Source organism: Balaenoptera borealis, assembly GCF_965194805.1.
Source record: "Balaenoptera borealis genome assembly, chromosome: 2".
Lineage (NCBI taxonomy): Eukaryota > Metazoa > Chordata > Mammalia > Artiodactyla > Balaenopteridae > Balaenoptera > Balaenoptera borealis.
Genome location: NC_138867.1, coordinates 165,576,773 through 165,593,145, shown reverse-complemented (window position 1 = coordinate 165,593,145; position 16,373 = coordinate 165,576,773). Strand labels below are relative to the sequence as shown.

Genomic DNA, 16,373 nt, shown 5'->3' with positions numbered 1-16,373 from the left:
CCCAACCCCACACGGGCCACGTGATCACTTTGTTCCCTGGGAACTTGCACATGGCCAGAACTTCACTCCTGCTAGACCCTCTATCAGGAAGCCTCTCCCTTTCTTGCACTCCCAGCTCTGAGATTCCACACTTCCCTGTTACTTCAGATCCAGGTCTCCTCGAAGCCTTCTCTGGTTCCCCAGTCACTCTCTGAGCTCTATTACAGCATTTACATTAATAATCGTTTACACACATATACAGGCCCTCAGTTAAAACCCACCGTCGTCATTATTTTATCCCTCACCACTCTGAACATAGGTGTCTCAGACAGATGAGAACACCAGTCAGCGGCAGCGTGTGTTGAGTCACTTTTTCTGCAAGCCCCGCCCTGCCCTCCTTGGCCCGCGCCGGTTAATGGGGGCGGGATAGAGAGCGGGGCGGGATCCCAGCTGGCTGGGTCCCACAGCTCCCCGGCCACGAGAGGGCGCAGTGTCCGCCGGCGGGGGCGTGCCGGGTGACGTCACGCCCTGGGCGAGGCTGGGGACCCAGCACACCGCCGTCTTCGGGATCAGCGGTCCCCACGACTCAACCCGACTCGGTTTGCGCCTTCAGCGCGTGCTCCAAATCCTCCAGCGTCCCACAATGCCTTGCCTGACGCTTTCGCCCTCAGCCCTGGCAACAGCTGCGTAGCCGCCCACAGGGGGCGGAGACGCCACGCCGCAAGACAGGGGCACAGGAGAAAGTTTGTCCCTCTGCGCGATCCGGCACTTAGAGGTCGTTGCTAGGCGCCGACGTCCGCCCCTTCACATCTGATTGGATCTCATCATAGGTGAGGCGGGGTTTTATCGTGGTGCGCATGCGTGCAGCAAAGGATGGAGGAATCGGAACCCGAGCGGAAGGTGGGAACGCGGCGGGGGTCTGCGCGGGTGGCGAGAGATCGTGAAGGGGGGGGCGGGGGTCTGGGTCTGACTCGTGTGTATATGCAGCGGGCTCGCACCGACGAGGCGACTGCCACAGGAAGCCGCTCCGAGGCAGAGGATGAGGACGACGAGGACTACGTGCCGTACGTGCCGTTGCGACAGCGCCGGCAACTGCTGGTGAGGGCCCCGGGTCGAGGGAGGAATGAGGGCAGGAGATGGGGGTTTGGCGGTGGGATGGGGAGTGGCCCCCGGTCTAAGGAGTGAGGTGTCAGTACACGGGAGCGTGGTCCCCAGGCAAACGAGGAACTGGCGACCTGATCTGAGGGGTGGGGCAGCTGTGCGCCTCGGGGCACAAGGACCCTCTCCCAAAAGCCAGGATCCTGACGCAGGCGCCTGGGCCCGATGCCCCACTGTGCGTTGGGCTCGGCTCTGAGGGGCGCTGGTGGAACCTCAGCTCCAGAAGCTGCTGCAGCGAAGGCGCAAGGGAGCTGCGGAAGAGGAGCAGCAGGACAGCGGCAGCGAGCCCCGGGGAGATGAGGACGACATCCCGTTGGGCCCTCAGTCCAACGTCAGCCTCTTGGATCAGCACCAGCACCTCAAAGAGAAGGCTGAAGGTGGGCTGGGCAGCAGGCGGGAGGCTCAGCTTGGTGCACTGCTTCGGTTTCTCTCTGACGCCTTCTGCTTGTTTGGTCAGCCCGCAAGGAGTCTGCCAAAGAGAAGCAGCTGAAGGAAGAGGAGAAGATCCTGGAGAGTGTGGCTGAGGGTCGAGGTATGGCTGTAGCTAGGGCAGAGAGGAGGGGGACTGAGCCTCCTCCCCCAGTCCTAGGCATGTTATATTTCAAAGGGCCTGGCCTCTGGGAAGCAGAAGCCAGCCTTGAGTCACATCTGTTTCCTCAGCCTTGATGTCAGTGAAGGAGATGGCTAAGGGAATCACGTATGACGATCCAATCAAAACTAGGTATGTCTTTCCGGTCTGGAAAGTCAGTCACTCTTACTTCAGACGATATGTGGTGGAGACTGGCGGGAACACCCCAAAGCCAGCTGTGCCCAGGGGCTCTCTTGACTCTTGCCACCCACCCACAGTTGGACACCACCCCGTTACGTCCTGAGCATGTCTGAAGAGCGGCATGAGCGTGTACGGAAGAAGTACCACATCTTGGTGGAAGGAGATGGTATCCCGCCGCCCATCAAGAGCTTCAAGGAAATGAAATTTCCTGCAGGTGCCTGGGAGCTGGGAGCAACACCACATTTTGATAGGGAAACATCTGTGAGGTTGCAGCCTAGCCCCCACCAAGCCCAGCAGCTGAAGCATTGGGTCTAGTCAGTGGGGATGAGGGATTTGAGAAGAAGGGATATGTCTTTATGCTCCTTTTTCAGTTGTTGCAACTGTTCATATTTACCAACTTCTGCCATTAGGGAGCTTTGGTAGGCAAGTGATGACGGCCTTAAACAGACCTGGGTGTGAATCCTGTGTCTGCTTAACCTAGAGGCCTTGGACAAGTCTGTGTGTTTGTTTTTCTTTTTTTTTTTACTGGGTTTTAGTTTCATCATTTGTAACCTGAAGGACATAGTGCCAATTTTATAGGCTTTGGGGGCCTGTTGAAGTACCTATGAGACACAAGGATGATGCCAGTGTTGTTTTCTGTAGCCATCCTGAGAGGCCTGAAGAAGAAGGGCATCCACCACCCAACACCCATTCAGATCCAGGGAATTCCCACCATGTGAGTGTGAACATGGCGGCCCTGGGGAGGAGTGGTTGCTAGATGAGAAGCAGTCCCTGTATTCCGCTGAACCTGACCCTCAGGCCTCTCTTCTCTCACCAGTCTGTCCGGCCGTGACATGATAGGCATAGCCTTCACGGGTTCAGGCAAGACACTGGTGTTCACTTTGCCTGTCATCATGTTCTGCCTGGAGCAAGAGAAGAGGTTACCTTTCTCTAAGCGTGAAGGGCCCTATGGACTCATTATCTGCCCCTCGGTAAGATAGGTTGGCCTGGAGGGCAGGGCACAGATGGGGCCACCTTCTGGTGCCAGCCACTGCCCCTGTACCTGCAGCGGGAGCTGGCCCGGCAGACCCACGGCATCCTGGAGTATTACTGCCGCCTGCTGCAGGAGGACAGCTCGCCACTCCTGCGCTGTGCTCTCTGCATCGGGGGCATGTCCGTCAAAGAGCAGATGGAGACCATCCGACAGTGAGTATAGGCACCCCCGCCCAAACTTCCCCAAAGCCCCTAGACAAGCTAAAGGACGCTTTGCTTTAGCCACTCGACAGATCCTTGCGGAGGCCTCCCGTGGGCCCAGCCCTCAATGAGCCCCCAGTCTAATGGGGAGGTTGGTTGGGGTGGGACAGAGGGATGTGGTGAGGTACTGTGGGAACACAGCAGATGGAATGGGGGCATCTGGGAGGTCAAGGAATCGGGGCATTCCAGGCAGAAGGCACAGAGGTGGGGGCCCCGGGGTGTCCAGGAAGGTCAGGGTTGTTCAGTGTGACCCATCGAGGAGGCTGAGGCTCTGGGGCATGGCTGGCCCTGTGCCCTTTCCACACAGTGCAGTTCCCAACAGACTTCACTAGATGTCCAGGGTTACAGACAGGCCAAACCCAGTTCCTGTTTCATAGGCATTGCTAGTCAGGGAGGATGCAGACATGGAAAAGATGAGTTCATTGTACCACGAAAGTGAGCCTTTGAGGCCTACAAAGGGAGCTGTGGGAGCACAGGCTGAGACCTATCTGAAGATTCAGGACTGTCCTCCTGGGGGCAAGAGGAGTGACCTGGGGGAAGGGTGTGTGGGGCCGAGGTGACCACATGGCTGGGGTAGAGCAGTGGAACAGAGTCGTGGTCGAGAAGGTTGCAGCACTCTCCAGGAGAGGCTTGTGCTGTCCATAGAGCAAGGTGGTGGCAGTGACAAGGAGGGTCAGGTGAGGAGAGATAGGAAAGAGGCCGGAGGGCAGAACAAGGTGGAGTGCCGGCCTTTAGGTAGGGCTTAGCAGGTGGCCCTGCCGTCAGTGTCCCTCCTTGGTCCCCAGTGGTGTGCACATGATGGTGGCCACCCCTGGGCGCCTCATGGATCTGCTGCAGAAGAAGATGGTCAGCCTGGATATCTGTCGTTACCTGGCCCTTGACGAGGCTGACCGCATGATCGACATGGGTTTCGAGGGTGACATCCGTACCATCTTCTCCTACTTCAAGGTGCCCTTCCCCACTTGGCTGGGACACTCCTGCCACCTTCCCCCTACACACCACATTCAACTCTGGAGGGCCCTAAGGCCCTGTGCTGCCCACCCCCTGTCCCAGCCCCTCAGGCTCCCCAGCCCCCACGTGCCCTCAGCCCCAGCCCTCTTCTTCCTCAGGGCCAGCGACAGACCCTACTCTTTAGTGCCACCATGCCTAAGAAGATTCAGAACTTTGCCAAGAGTGCCCTGGTAAAGCCTGTCACGATCAATGTGGGGCGTGCCGGGGCTGCCAGCCTGGATGTCATCCAGGTGGGCAAGCACTCCTGATGGGCGGTCTCACCTGTGAGGGCTGGATCTGGTGAGGCTCCCTTAGCTGATCGGAGCCGGGTGGAGGGCCACCTTATGGGCACTAGGGGTTTCATTCACAGCCACGGCCCTTAGCAGGAAGCCTTCTCATGGTACCCAGCCCTTGGCAAGAGGCTCTCTGGTCACCTCCTAGCCGGGACTGGGGACCCATCCTCTGTGGCAGGGCCATGGCTGGTGAGCCTGTTCTCAGGACCACCTAACCTGATCCTGTGGTGGCAGGAAGTGGAATATGTGAAGGAGGAAGCCAAGATGGTGTACCTGCTTGAGTGCCTGCAGAAGACACCGCCGCCCGTGAGTGCTGCCAGCCAGGCTAGCCCAGGGGCTGCATGCTGGCGGAAGGTTGCGGGGGCACCCAGGAGTCAGCCCCTGTGACTGGAGTTGGCTTTCCTGGACAGGTGCTCATCTTTGCGGAGAAGAAAGCAGATGTGGACGCCATCCATGAGTACCTGCTCCTCAAGGGGGTCGAGGCTGTGGCCATCCATGGGGGCAAAGGTTAGGGTGGCACGTGCATAGGCATGGACCCCGCTGCCATAGCAGCCCCTCATCTTATCCCTTCCCCTACCTGGCCGGCCTGCCACTACTCCCCAGACTCCTGCTGTCGCTCTAATAGCTCCTGCCTGACCCTTCCCAGACCAAGAGGAACGGACCAAGGCCATCGAGGCATTCCGGGAGGGCAAGAAGGATGTCCTAGTGGCCACAGACGTAGCCTCCAAGGGCTTGGACTTCCCTGCTATCCAGCACGTCATCAATTATGACATGCCTGAGGAGATCGAGAACTATGGTGGGCTGTTTGGGGGGCTGGGGTTGCGGCCTACGCCCCAGCGCCTGGGCAGTGGGCCAGATGCTCTGTTCCCTCTCTCTGCAGTGCACCGTATCGGCCGCACTGGGCGCTCAGGAAACACAGGCATTGCCACCACCTTCATCAACAAGGCCTGTGGTGAGTCTGCCACCAGGGCCACCTTTGGCTGTCCCCTGGGTCCTCCACCTATGACCAGCCAGGTCCTGGCTACAGGGCCCAGGGCTGGACCTGATGGTTCCCTGCTTCCCCCACAGACGAGTCAGTGCTGATGGATCTCAAAGCCCTGCTGCTGGAGGCCAAGCAGAAGGTTCCACCCGTGCTGCAAGTACTGCACTGTGGGGACGAGTCCATGCTGGACATTGGAGGTGACACGGGGTGGGAGACACTAGTCCAGTGGGGGTGTGACGGGAACACCACGGAACAAGTCCGTTCTGCCCCTCAGCGGTCTGGGGGTCTGATGGGGGCCCAGAGTCTGGGGCACAGAGCCTGGGCCCAGAGTCTGGGGCACAGAGCCTGGCCCCATCACCATGCTGACCCTCCTCCCCCATCCACCGCTACCCCATTCCCCCAGGAGAGCGTGGCTGTGCCTTCTGTGGGGGCCTGGGCCATCGGATCACCGACTGCCCCAAACTCGAGGCTATGCAGACGAAGCAGGTTAGCAACATCGGCCGCAAGGACTACCTGGCCCACAGCTCCATGGACTTCTGAGCTGGCTGTCATCCCTCTTTCTCTCCAAGGGGCCTCCGTCCCTGGAGCTCCAGCCACCTCCCACACACCCCTGCCCCGTGGGCAAGAAGCCAGCATCCTCGGCCCAGCTGGCCTGGGTTGGGCCAGGCTGGACCTGGCTGCCTGCTCCCTGTGCCCCCCAGAATTACTATTTTTGCTCCTCTTTACCCCAGCTGCCATTAAAACACCAGCCTTTTTGGTCTCAGTTTCTGTGTTTTGCCTCGTCTGCCCCGCACTTCCTGGGCAGGCCTCACCCTCTGACCTCCAGAGCCCCTCTCAGGTAGGGCCTTGGCATCTCCCACCACTACTGCCACACCTGCTGGTACTCAGTTGTGGAAGGAGCTGCCCACCCGGGTTCCCCTCTGGGGGCTTAGGGTATTTCCTCTAGTCTACCTGGATTTATGACTCAGAGAAGGACCACACTGATGGACCAAGGGGAAATGGTTGGTTGGGTCTGCTGGTCTTTCTGGTTGGCTGTTACAATCTCCAGCCCTGCCCCAGCCTCCCTCTTCCTGTCACTGTGTAAAGGTCCTGGGGCTTCTCCTAAGGCCCTTTAGGAGGAGACTTCCTGCCTCAGGCCCCTTGCCCACACAGGCTCCCAGTAGGGAACCCTGTGCTCTGTTTGCCAAGGGGGCAGCAGATGCCACAGGACTGCCACTCACGCCACAAGCACCCACTGACCCAGCTCTGTGCCCAGGTATCTGCTGGGCTCAGGACACAAATGAGCCAGGCAGATGCCCTCTGAGAAGTTCACAGGTGAGTGGGACAGACAGATCAGCCATAAATAAATGTGGGCGGCGGTCACGGGACTGCTGGCAAATGGGCCAGGATTTCAACATCTTGCAAGGGGTAGACAGAAAAAGCACTGGTGACAGCTCCTCTGTCCAGGCACTTCACGTGCAAGGCCACATGCTTATCCCAGCAGGACAGCAGTTGCTCAAGCCATGTTTGTCGCTTGGTGTGTGGCCTAGGGCAAGTTACTTAATGTTTCTGAGCCTTGATTTCCTCATCGCTGAAATGGCAATGAGAATGCAAAGGACATGGTGTCTGAGGCTGCCAGAGCTCAGGGCTGCTGGGGCCACAGTGGGCACAAAGCCAGGTGAATGAGGCCCTTGGAAAAGATTTCCTGCCCGAGAAGCTACACACCCCATATGTGACCCCCAAACAGTATTTAGCCTGTTTACACATTCCTTCCCAGAGGTGGCACTGAATAACTGAAATGAGGCTGTCCCCAGGATTCAGATTCATATGCAGAGCTCCCATACTGGCCTCCAGGAAGACAAGACCGAAACAGGACTCCAGCAAGAAGCAAAGCTTAGAAAGCCTGTGAGCTCTCCAGGGAACCCGCTGGGGGCGTGCCACCCACACTCACGTGGCTGGGGCCGTGCCATGAGGGCTGGGGCCTTTGTGCTCTCAGACAGCGTGGGGTGGTCTGGGGAGGCCTCCCAGAGGAAGAAGGCCCAGAGCCCTGAGCAGCACGGTGAGAGGTGCCCTGAAGGGGCCAGGCTGGGGGAGGTGGAGGCCAGAATACCCAGCACCTTGAGTGCTGGGCCAAGGAGTCCAAGCTAGACCTCAGGGCACTGGGAGCCAGGAAGCGTTTAGGGAGAGGAGAGAGAGGTTGGTTTGGGGTTAGCAGAGAGGGCCCGGTGGGCCCAGGTGGGGACGTGGTTCAAAGGGGAGATGCCAAAGCTGGCAATGGATAGGGGCTGTGAAGATGGAGAGGAGCAAGTGAATATTAGAACTATTTCCAGAATAAAGACAAGCAGACCAACCAGGACTCCAAGCGGGAAAGCAAGGAATTTGCCAGTCTGGCTAGAGAAAGGTCCTGGGGCAGGGACCAGGCTGTGGGAATGGCAGGCCCCAGGGTACACAACTGCCCCAGGATGGGGGAGGGGTCGGAGCTCCTGATTCGGGAGCCAGCCTGTGGTCAGAGGCTCACACCCAGCTGACCCGGGCAGGCACGGGTCATCTGCCCTCAGGTGGTCCAAGGCCGCTGCCTGGCACTAGTGGGTACCTTGGGCCAGCTGGAACCCCAAGGAAGAAATATGTGATGCCCTTCACCCCCATCCTACCCCCTTTTCCGAAGACAGGGCTCCCCTCCCCCAACCCTGCAGCTGCCTCTCTGGACAGAGGGAGGGGGAAGTGGCCAGAAGGGGAAGTGTGAGGAGTTCCCCTCTGGCCTGTCACCAGTCTCCTCAGGCCCTCGGAGCGGCGGCCATGGCCATGGAGCCTCTGGAGACACCCATCAAGGACGGCATCCTCTACCAGCAGCACATCAAGTTTGGCAAGGTGGGGACCCTGGCTGCCAGGCAGCTGCCTAGGACAGGTGGTGGGCCTCTGCCGCAGCCTTGGACAGCCCACCAGAACCTGGGAGAATGGGGGTAGGAGTCCAGGTGGGGAATCCAACCCAGGTGTGGGGAGGTGGAACAGAGCCCCATTCTCAGCCTGAGCGGGTTGGGCTGTGTGGGCCTTTTCGAGACCCTGCCTCATTTACAGATGGGAAGCCAAGAGTGGGGAGCCAAGAACCCTTGGGGCAGGGCAGAGCTGAGAGGCTGGTTAATCCAACAGTTTTCCATCCCATCTACTAGTGGCACTGTGGCCCCTCGAGAGGGCTGGAGGCTGAGCTGGAGGAGCCCCCAGAAGTGGAGCTCCATCCTGCAGAAGAGGGCTCAGCTCCTCCCAGCCCTGTCCTGGGGTAGCAGGCCCTGCACACCCACAGCTCAGCTGCAGCTGCTGCCCAGGCAGATAAACCGTCTGTTTCCTTTGCTCGACGCTATTTGCATGTTTCCTTCCTTGCCATCATGAGACTGAGGCCTCCCTCCCGCCCCAGCCCTTGTCCCGTGGCCCAGTTGACCTTTTCTTTACAGGGGGTGGGTGCACCAACAAAGCAGTAGTGTCAGGTGGTCTGCTCCGGCCACTAGATACTTTACAGACATTGCCCAGTAGAAGCGCCAACCCCGTGTTCTTATAACCTTTTGAGAGACGAGGATCCTAGGGCTTATGGGGGGGAGGGTCACAGTTAGGAAAGCGTGGGGTGGATTTGAAGCTAGGGCTGACTGACTCCAAGCACAGACGCTTCCTGCTGCCGGGCTGGCTCTGGCAAGGCATCCTCTGTGGCCTGAAGAGCTGCGAGGCAGAGGCCAGCCTGGGTGGCCAGGAGTGTTTGCTAAGTGGCTTGTGCTAGGCTGAGCTGCAGGGAGAACTGCCACCCGAGGGTCATCTCCCCCATCTTCATCTCCTGCAGAAGTCCTGGCGGAAGGTATGGGGTCTACTGTATGCAGGAGGCCCATCAGGCGTGGCACGGCTAGAGAGCTGGGAGGTCCGGGATGGTGGCCTGGGGCCAGCAGGTGACAGGTCTGTGGGGCCTGGCCGGCGAGGAGAGCGGCGGGTCATCCGCCTGGCTGACTGCGTGTCCGTGCTGCCGGCTGACGGCGAGAGCTGCCCGCGGGACACTGGTGCCTTCCTGCTCACCACCACGGAGAGAAGCCACCTGCTGGCCGCACAGCACCGCCAGTCTTGGATGGGCCCCATTTGCCAGCTGGCCTTCCCGGTGAGCACAGGGTGGGTGGGTAAGGCATCCAGGGGCCAGCCAGGGAGACCAGTTCACTCACACCTTGTTCATCTCCATGCTCATTCACATCTTATCACTCAGCAAGCACCTGCCAAGCACCTAGAAGCCTGGGAAACAGCCCAGAAGCCCACAGAACAAATCTCAGATGGCCATGCATGCTATGGAGAAAATGAGAGGCTGGGTGGGACCAGGAGTGAGTAGGGGGATGTTAGACAGGATGGTCCAGGAAGGCTTCTCAGGAGAGGAGAGTGCGCCTGAATCCTCGAGGACAAATAACCCACCAGGCAAAGATCTGAGGAAAGAGTGTCCTAAACACAGGTCTGAGGAGTCCCCTGAACTAATGGAACAGCATGGGCAAGGGCCCTGAGGCAGGGAAAAGCTTGATGTTCAAGCAGCAGAAAGGTCAGTGTGGCTGGAAGGTAAGGAGTGAGAGGGGGCCCAGGAGGAGGCAACAGTGGAGAGTTCGGTGGGAGCCAGCTGAAACTGCGTTGGGCCACATGTGGAGTCTGGGATTTTATTCTGAGTGGGAGGAGAAGCCTTTGGGGAGTTGGACACAGAAGCTGAGAGTTTTAAAGCTTTACAGGGTCTGTGATGGACCAAAAGGAAATGAGTGGCGGTTCCTCAAAAACTAAACATAGAGTTAACATATGACCCAGCAATTCTCCTCCTAGGCGTATACCCAAGAGAACTGAAACAGGTGTTAAAACAAAACTTGTAAGAGAATCTTTAGAGCAGCATTGTTCACAATAGCCCAAAGATGCAAACAACGCAAATGTCCATCAACTGATGAATGGATAAACCAAATGCAGTCTATCCATACAACAGAACATTACTTGGCCATAAAAAGGAACGAAGCACTGATACATGCTACAACATGGATGGACCTTGAAAACATGCTAAGTCAGAGAAGCTGGACACTAAAGGCCACACGTTGTATGATTCCATTAATGTGAAATACAGAATAGACAAATCCATAGTGACAGAAAGCAGCTTAGGGGTTGCCAGGGAATGGGGAGAGGGGGGGAATGGGAAGTGGCAGTTAATGGGTACGGGGCTTCCATTTGGAGTGACGAAAAAGTTCTGAATCATATACTTTAAAATGGTTAAAATGGTAAATTTTATGTTGTGTATTTTACCACAGTTCTTATAACTAAAAAAAGGAAATAAACAGGAGCAAGGAGACCAGTGGAAAGCCATTGCATTTGACCCTGGCCATGGTATCATGGGCCAAGGTGGTCATGATGGAGATGCTCAGGGTCAGAGCCCAAAGGACATGGTGGGAGATGGGGAAAGAGGCCAGAGATGGGAGGAACAAGTGGCCATTCACTCGTGGGTCCCACCCTTGAAGCTCCCACCCCTTTACTGCTCCAAGCTGTCAGGGACACAGACAGGCCGGCCCAGTCGGTGGCCAACCTCAAGGGCAATGGAGGACAGCCTCGTTTGTGCCCTCTGCTTTACAGCACTCAGCACCCTCAAGGGGGAGCCAGTGGGGAAATAGGCTCAGAGGGGTGTCCAGGGTCTTGCAGTGTGTCAGGGGCAGAACTGGGACTGGCACTCAGGTCTCTGGGTGCCCTCGCTTGTCACGAACCCCAGAGAAAGGATGTGGGAAGAGGAGTGGGTGGGACACTAACCTCTGACCTTGTCCCATTCCCCAGGGCACAGGGGAGAGCTCCCAAGGATCAGGGGAGGCAGAGGCTCCCAAGAGAGGCCTGGTCCAGATGGAGGAGAACTCCATCTACTCCTCCTGGCAGGAAGGTGAGTCGGGGAGGTACAGGGGCAGCCTCAGCCCTAGCACAAACAGGGCTGGGATCTTTCCGGGACCCCCGGGGGCTGTGCTTGTGGCCCTCACGGCGCCGTGCCTGCAGTGGGCGAGTTTCCAGTGGTGGTACAGAGGACGGAGGCAGCCGCCCGCTGCCAGCTGAAGGGGCCCTACCTCCTGCTGCTGGGCCAGAACTCCATCCAGCTGAACGAGCCCGCCAGCCCCCAGGCGCTCTACACCTGGCCCTACCGCTTCCTGCGCAAGTTCGGCTCCGACAAGGTGAGGTGCTGGGCGGCCGCCCCACTGGTCCCGCAGGGGAGGGTAGCGGTTGGCGGGCGGCCCCTCAGCCGCTGACTCCCCGTGCCGCCCGTGCCCAGGGCGTGTTCTCCTTTGAAGCCGGCCGCCGCTGTGACTCGGGCGAGGGCCTCTTCGCCTTCATCAGCCCCCGCTCCCGCGACCTATGCGGGGCCGTAGCCGCCGCCATCGCCCGCCAGCGGGAGCGGCTCCCGGAGCCGGCGGGGCCCCAGCCCTGCCCCCTGCCGCGGGCCACCTCCCTGCCCTCGCTGGAGCCTCCGGGGGAGCTGCGGGAGGTGCCCCTGGGGCCCGAGGCGCCCAGCTCCCGGAGGGCGCGCGCGGCCGAGCCCGGGCCCCAGAGCCTGCCCGCTCTGCTGGGCCCCGTAGCCCCGGACGAGCCGGCGCCCGCGCTCTACGCGTCGGTGTGCAAGCGGGCCAGCCGGCCTCCGGACGCCGCCGAGCACCTGTACGAGAACCTGTGCGTGCTGGACGCCGGCCCCGCGCCCGACGCCGGCTGTCCGGAGCAGGAGGGCCCGGGCGGCCGCAGCCCCCTGGCCAGCCCCATCTACCACAACAGCCAGGACCTGGGCTGGCCCGGCGCGGCCCACGACAGCAGCCTGGAGGCCCAGTACCGGCGACTGCTGGAGCTGGAGCTGGCCGACAACGGCGACGAGGCCGGGGGCTCCGCCCGCGCCGGCGCCCACTTGGGCTTCAAGGCCAAGCTGGTGACGCTGCTGAGCCGCGAGCGCAGGAAGGGCCCGGCTCCCTGCGACAGGCCCTGACCGAGTATCGTGGTGGCCGGAGGAGAGGAAGGCGCTCTCCCTGGGACAAGAGGGCGGGGGAACAATGGACATCTGCAGACACACCCCCACACTCACTCTAGCCTGGAGGGACAAGGCAGACAGCCTGGGGAGGACCCCTCAGGTGCCCTGCCGGCCCCCAGTGTATAGTGTACAGATTTGCTGGTAATAAAGCCTTTTAGTTCTCCTCTCCGTCCCACCTTGTGACCCACAGTCCATACCTCCTCCCTACGGCTCCTTGCAGTGGCTTGCCCGAGTCCACACAGACCCTCAAACACAGGCATTGCAGCAAACACCAATGCCCTGTGCTGGGTTCCAGGGACACACGTGACCTGGACCTGACTTCTGCCATCAGTAGGCTCAAGTCTCCTGGAGCAGGAGGGTGAGATGCAGATAATTACGGCTCCACATGGTCCTGTTCAGCAGAAATAACTCCGACAGTAGGGCAGAGGGAGAAATAAGGCTTGCTGATGGGAGAGGTGCCCCCTGAATTGAGTGTGAAGGGCAGGCAGGGCTTCACCAGGCTGGCAGTGAGCCCTGGAGCTTTCCAGGATGAAGGTGGGCACGGTGGGTGCAGAGAGCAAGGGAAGACCATGGACCTGGAGGGCTCCAAGGGGCTGAGGGAGAGTTGGCCGCACATGAGAGGCCTCACCATCCTACAGTGAGCTTGGTCTCATCCTCAGTAGAGGGACATAGTCAGCCAGGGAAGCAGTGTGGAGGCTGATTTTGAGGGACCAGAAAGCCTGGGCTGGGGAGGAGTGTGTGTGGGGGGGGAGACGGGAGGGTGGAAGGGAGTTCAAAGGTGCGCACACCCAAAACACTCCCCACTGAGACTCAAAAATGCGCAGACACTTCTGTGGAACCCCTGGCCTCAGTCTTCCTCAACTGTCAAGGATAAAGATCAAATTACATACCAAGCATACATTCATTCGAGTTTGATCAGGTGCCTACTCTGTGCCAGGCACTGAGGTCACAGCCATGTTCATTACAGCCACAGTCCTGTTCTCAAGGAGTCCTCATTCCAGAGGGAAATAAGGAGTCTCTTGAAGACTTTAGTGCCTGCCTTACTGTCCTCCCCTTATTGCTGTTCCTGTCACCAACGCTGGGCCACCACGCACACAAGGATCGTGCCCCCAAAGATCCAGCCTCCTGGCCCCTTGACCTCAACTCCACCTCAGCTGCTCACACCCTTGGTACATCCCATTTATGAGAGTGACACTCCACTGTCACTTCACAATGATGCAGTCTTTTTCTTCTTTTTAATAAATTTATTTATTTATTTTATTTTTGGCTGCGTTGGGTCTTCGTTGCTGCACACGCAGGCTTTCTCTAGTTGCAGCGAGCAGGGGCTACTCTTCGTTGCGGTACGCGGGCTTCTCATTGCGGTGACTTCTCTTGTAGCGGAGCACGGGCTCTAGGCACGTAGGCTTCAGTAGTTGTGGCACACGGCTCAGTAGTTGTGGCTCTAGGGCTCTAGAGCGCAGGCTCAGTAGTTGTGGTGCACGGGCTTAGTTGCTCCGCGGCATGTGGGATCTTCGCGGACCAGGGCTCGAACCTGTGTCCCCTGCATTGGCAGGCGGATTCTTAACCACTGCGCCACCAGGGAAGCCCATTTATATTCATTTTTAAATTGAAGTATAGCTGATTTACAATGTTTCAGATGTACAGCAAAGTGATTCAGTTACATGTATACATGTATACATTCTTTTTCAAATTATTTTCCATTATAGGTTATTACAAGATATTGAATGTAGTTTCCTGTTTTATACAGTAGATTCTTGTTGTTTTGGCATACTTTTTTTTATTACAAATCTAAACCTTTTTGTTTCATGGCTATTTTTGTGAAGTTCCAACCAGACTGTGGAAGAGAAAGTCTTTGGAAACATCTAGGGAACTGGCCCTGGAGCTGCAGGTGTCCTGACCACCAGGGGGCACTGTGTCCTAGCCCAAGGCCTGTTTCTACCCAGGGGCTGCCTGTGCAGGGAGCTCTTAGTGGCACCATCTAGGTCTGAGCCATGCAGGGAGGGGCCCAAGGAATGGGATCCCAGGGCCCTCTCTGTTGGAGCACTGCCCGGAGCCCCAGGCTGCCACTTCTTCCTTTGCTCATTTGCTGTTTCACTCTCTCAGTCCTTCCTTCATCTGTTCATTCATATCCACTGTGTGCAGGCACTGGAGAGATGGTGAACAAGACAGACAAGCCCCTGCTCTCATAGGACTGACTTTCTAATGGGGACAGAGGGCAATGAAGAAACAAACACTTAATATAATGTCAAATTGTGGTAAGCGCTATAGGGAAAAATAAAGCAGGATAAGGGACTAGTGCATTATGCAGGTGAGGTGTCAGGGGGCTGCTGTTTTAGATAGGACAATCAAGGAAGGAGGAGGCAACATCTGAGCAGAGACCTGAACACAATGAGACAGGCTGTTGTTTAGATATCTGGGAGAAGGTGTTTCAAGCAGAAGGAGTCACAAGTGCAAAGGCCCTGAGGCAGGAATACATTTGCTGTGTTGGAGGATTAGTGGAGGCCAGAGTGGCTAGAGTGGAGTGAGCGAGGAGGAGAGTGGTGGGGGGGTGGACCCAGTTTATCAGTGTCATGTATGTCTGAAAGACTTTAGTTTTAAGCACAATGCCAGCCCACTGGAATGCTAAAAGCTGAGGGTGATGTGGTGTGATTTCTGCTTTAAAAATACCACTTTGGGGACTTCCCTGGTGGTCCAGTGGTAAAGAATCCACCTTACAATGTAGGGGACGCGGGTTTGATCCCTGGTCAGGGAACTGGGATCCCACATGCCGCGGAGCAACTAGGCCCGTGTGCCACAACTACTGAGCTCGCGCGCCTCAGCTAGAGAGCCTGTGTGCCACAAACTACAGAGCCCACATGCCCTGGAGCCTGCGCACCACAACTAGAGAGAAGCCCGTGCACTGCAACTAAAGACCCTGAATGCCTCAATGAAGATCCTGTGTGCCGCAACTAAGACCCGATGCAGCCAAAAATAAATGAATAAAATAATAAATACATCTTTTAAGAAAAATAAAAGTAAAAATACCACTTTGGCTGCTTCATGGAGAAGACTCTGGACTGGGTAAGGGTAGAAGCAGGGAGCTCTATCAGGAGACTGTTAAGATGTCCAGGCATGAGACAAGTGTCAGGGACAACCATGGAAGCCAGGTGTGGAACAGATTCTGAAGGTGGAATTTGCAGAATCTGATGTATGACACAGAAGATAAAGGAAGGAAAACCATAATTTTTAATGGACCAGGCAGATGAATAGCACTGCAGGTTTTGTTTTTTTGCTTAACCGAGGTGAGGAAGGAGTTAGGGAGCTGGGGAAATTGCAAGTTTAAATTGGGACATGATGATTTGAGATATCTAGTAGACATCCAAGGTTTGACAGGCTGTTGGATACTAGAGTCTGGGGCTCTTGGGGGAAGGCCAGAGCTGGACATATAAGTTGGGAGTCTTTGGCATATAGGTGTTATTGATAGCCACAGAACAGGATGGGGTCCCAGAGAGTGAATGTAGAGAGGAAACATCTGATGGCCACTTTGGGAAGTAAATGAGAAGCTGCCAAAGGAGGTGGAGAAGGAGCAGTCAGTGGGGCAGGAGGAAGGCATGAAGCCATGGGGAAGAGGGAGTGCACCTGGACCAGAGCTGCTCCTAGACAGGGTAAGAGGAAAGCTGAGAAACCACCATTGATTTGATAACCTGGAAGTCATTAGAGACCTTTTGAAGAGGGAATTAATTCAGAGGACTGGTGGGGACAAGAGCCTGACCGGAGTGGGTTCAAGAGAGAACGGGAGGAAAGCAAGGGTGGCAGGGCAATAAACAACTCAGAGGAATTTTACTCTCAAGGGGAGTAGAATAAAAGAGAGATAGCTGGAGAGGGATGTGGGATCAAGAGAGAATTTATTTAAAGATGAGAACGCTTACACCGATTTCTGGAGTGAGGGGGATGACGCAGAAGATGATGGTGGAGGGGGGAGAA

General features: G+C 57.3%; 2 protein-coding genes across 10 annotated transcripts; both read left to right on the top strand.

The window, feature by feature from the left end:
- The first annotated feature begins 667 nt into the window (after positions 1-667).
- Positions 668-6,365, top strand: DDX41 (DEAD-box helicase 41). 6 transcript variants are annotated; one of them, XM_082381004.1, is made up of 17 exons: positions 668-879; positions 967-1,077; positions 1,355-1,514; positions 1,595-1,669; positions 1,798-1,858; positions 1,984-2,120; positions 2,549-2,621; positions 2,724-2,877; positions 2,955-3,091; positions 3,925-4,087; positions 4,249-4,320; positions 4,657-4,728; positions 4,833-4,929; positions 5,069-5,218; positions 5,303-5,374; positions 5,491-5,561; positions 5,808-6,365. In XM_082381004.1, the coding sequence occupies exons 1-17, from the start codon at positions 853-855 to the stop codon at positions 6,348-6,350; spliced, it is 2,175 nt and encodes a 724-aa protein (XP_082237130.1). In that variant the 5' UTR covers positions 668-852; the 3' UTR covers positions 6,351-6,365. The 6 variants fall into 6 exon arrangements, with proteins under 6 accessions (XP_082237130.1, XP_082237131.1, XP_082237129.1 ...); XM_082381003.1 differs by having other exon boundaries at positions 670-879; positions 4,249-4,380; XM_082381006.1 differs by having other exon boundaries at positions 791-879; positions 4,249-4,380; positions 5,491-5,601; positions 5,808-6,167.
- A 117-nt stretch (positions 6,366-6,482) lies between these two features.
- On the top strand, positions 6,483-16,369 carry DOK3 (docking protein 3). 4 transcript variants are annotated; one of them, XM_082381020.1, is made up of 6 exons: positions 6,483-7,288; positions 8,153-8,251; positions 9,207-9,512; positions 11,189-11,288; positions 11,399-11,571; positions 11,670-16,367. In XM_082381020.1, exons 1-6 carry the CDS (start codon positions 7,211-7,213, stop codon positions 12,366-12,368), a joined length of 1,455 nt encoding a protein of 484 aa, XP_082237146.1. In that variant the 5' UTR covers positions 6,483-7,210; the 3' UTR covers positions 12,369-16,367. The 4 variants fall into 4 exon arrangements, with proteins under 4 accessions (XP_082237146.1, XP_082237147.1, XP_082237145.1 ...); XM_082381021.1 differs by having other exon boundaries at positions 6,483-7,442; XM_082381019.1 differs by having other exon boundaries at positions 6,483-7,442; positions 8,049-8,251.
- Positions 16,370-16,373: the final 4 nt, after the last annotated feature.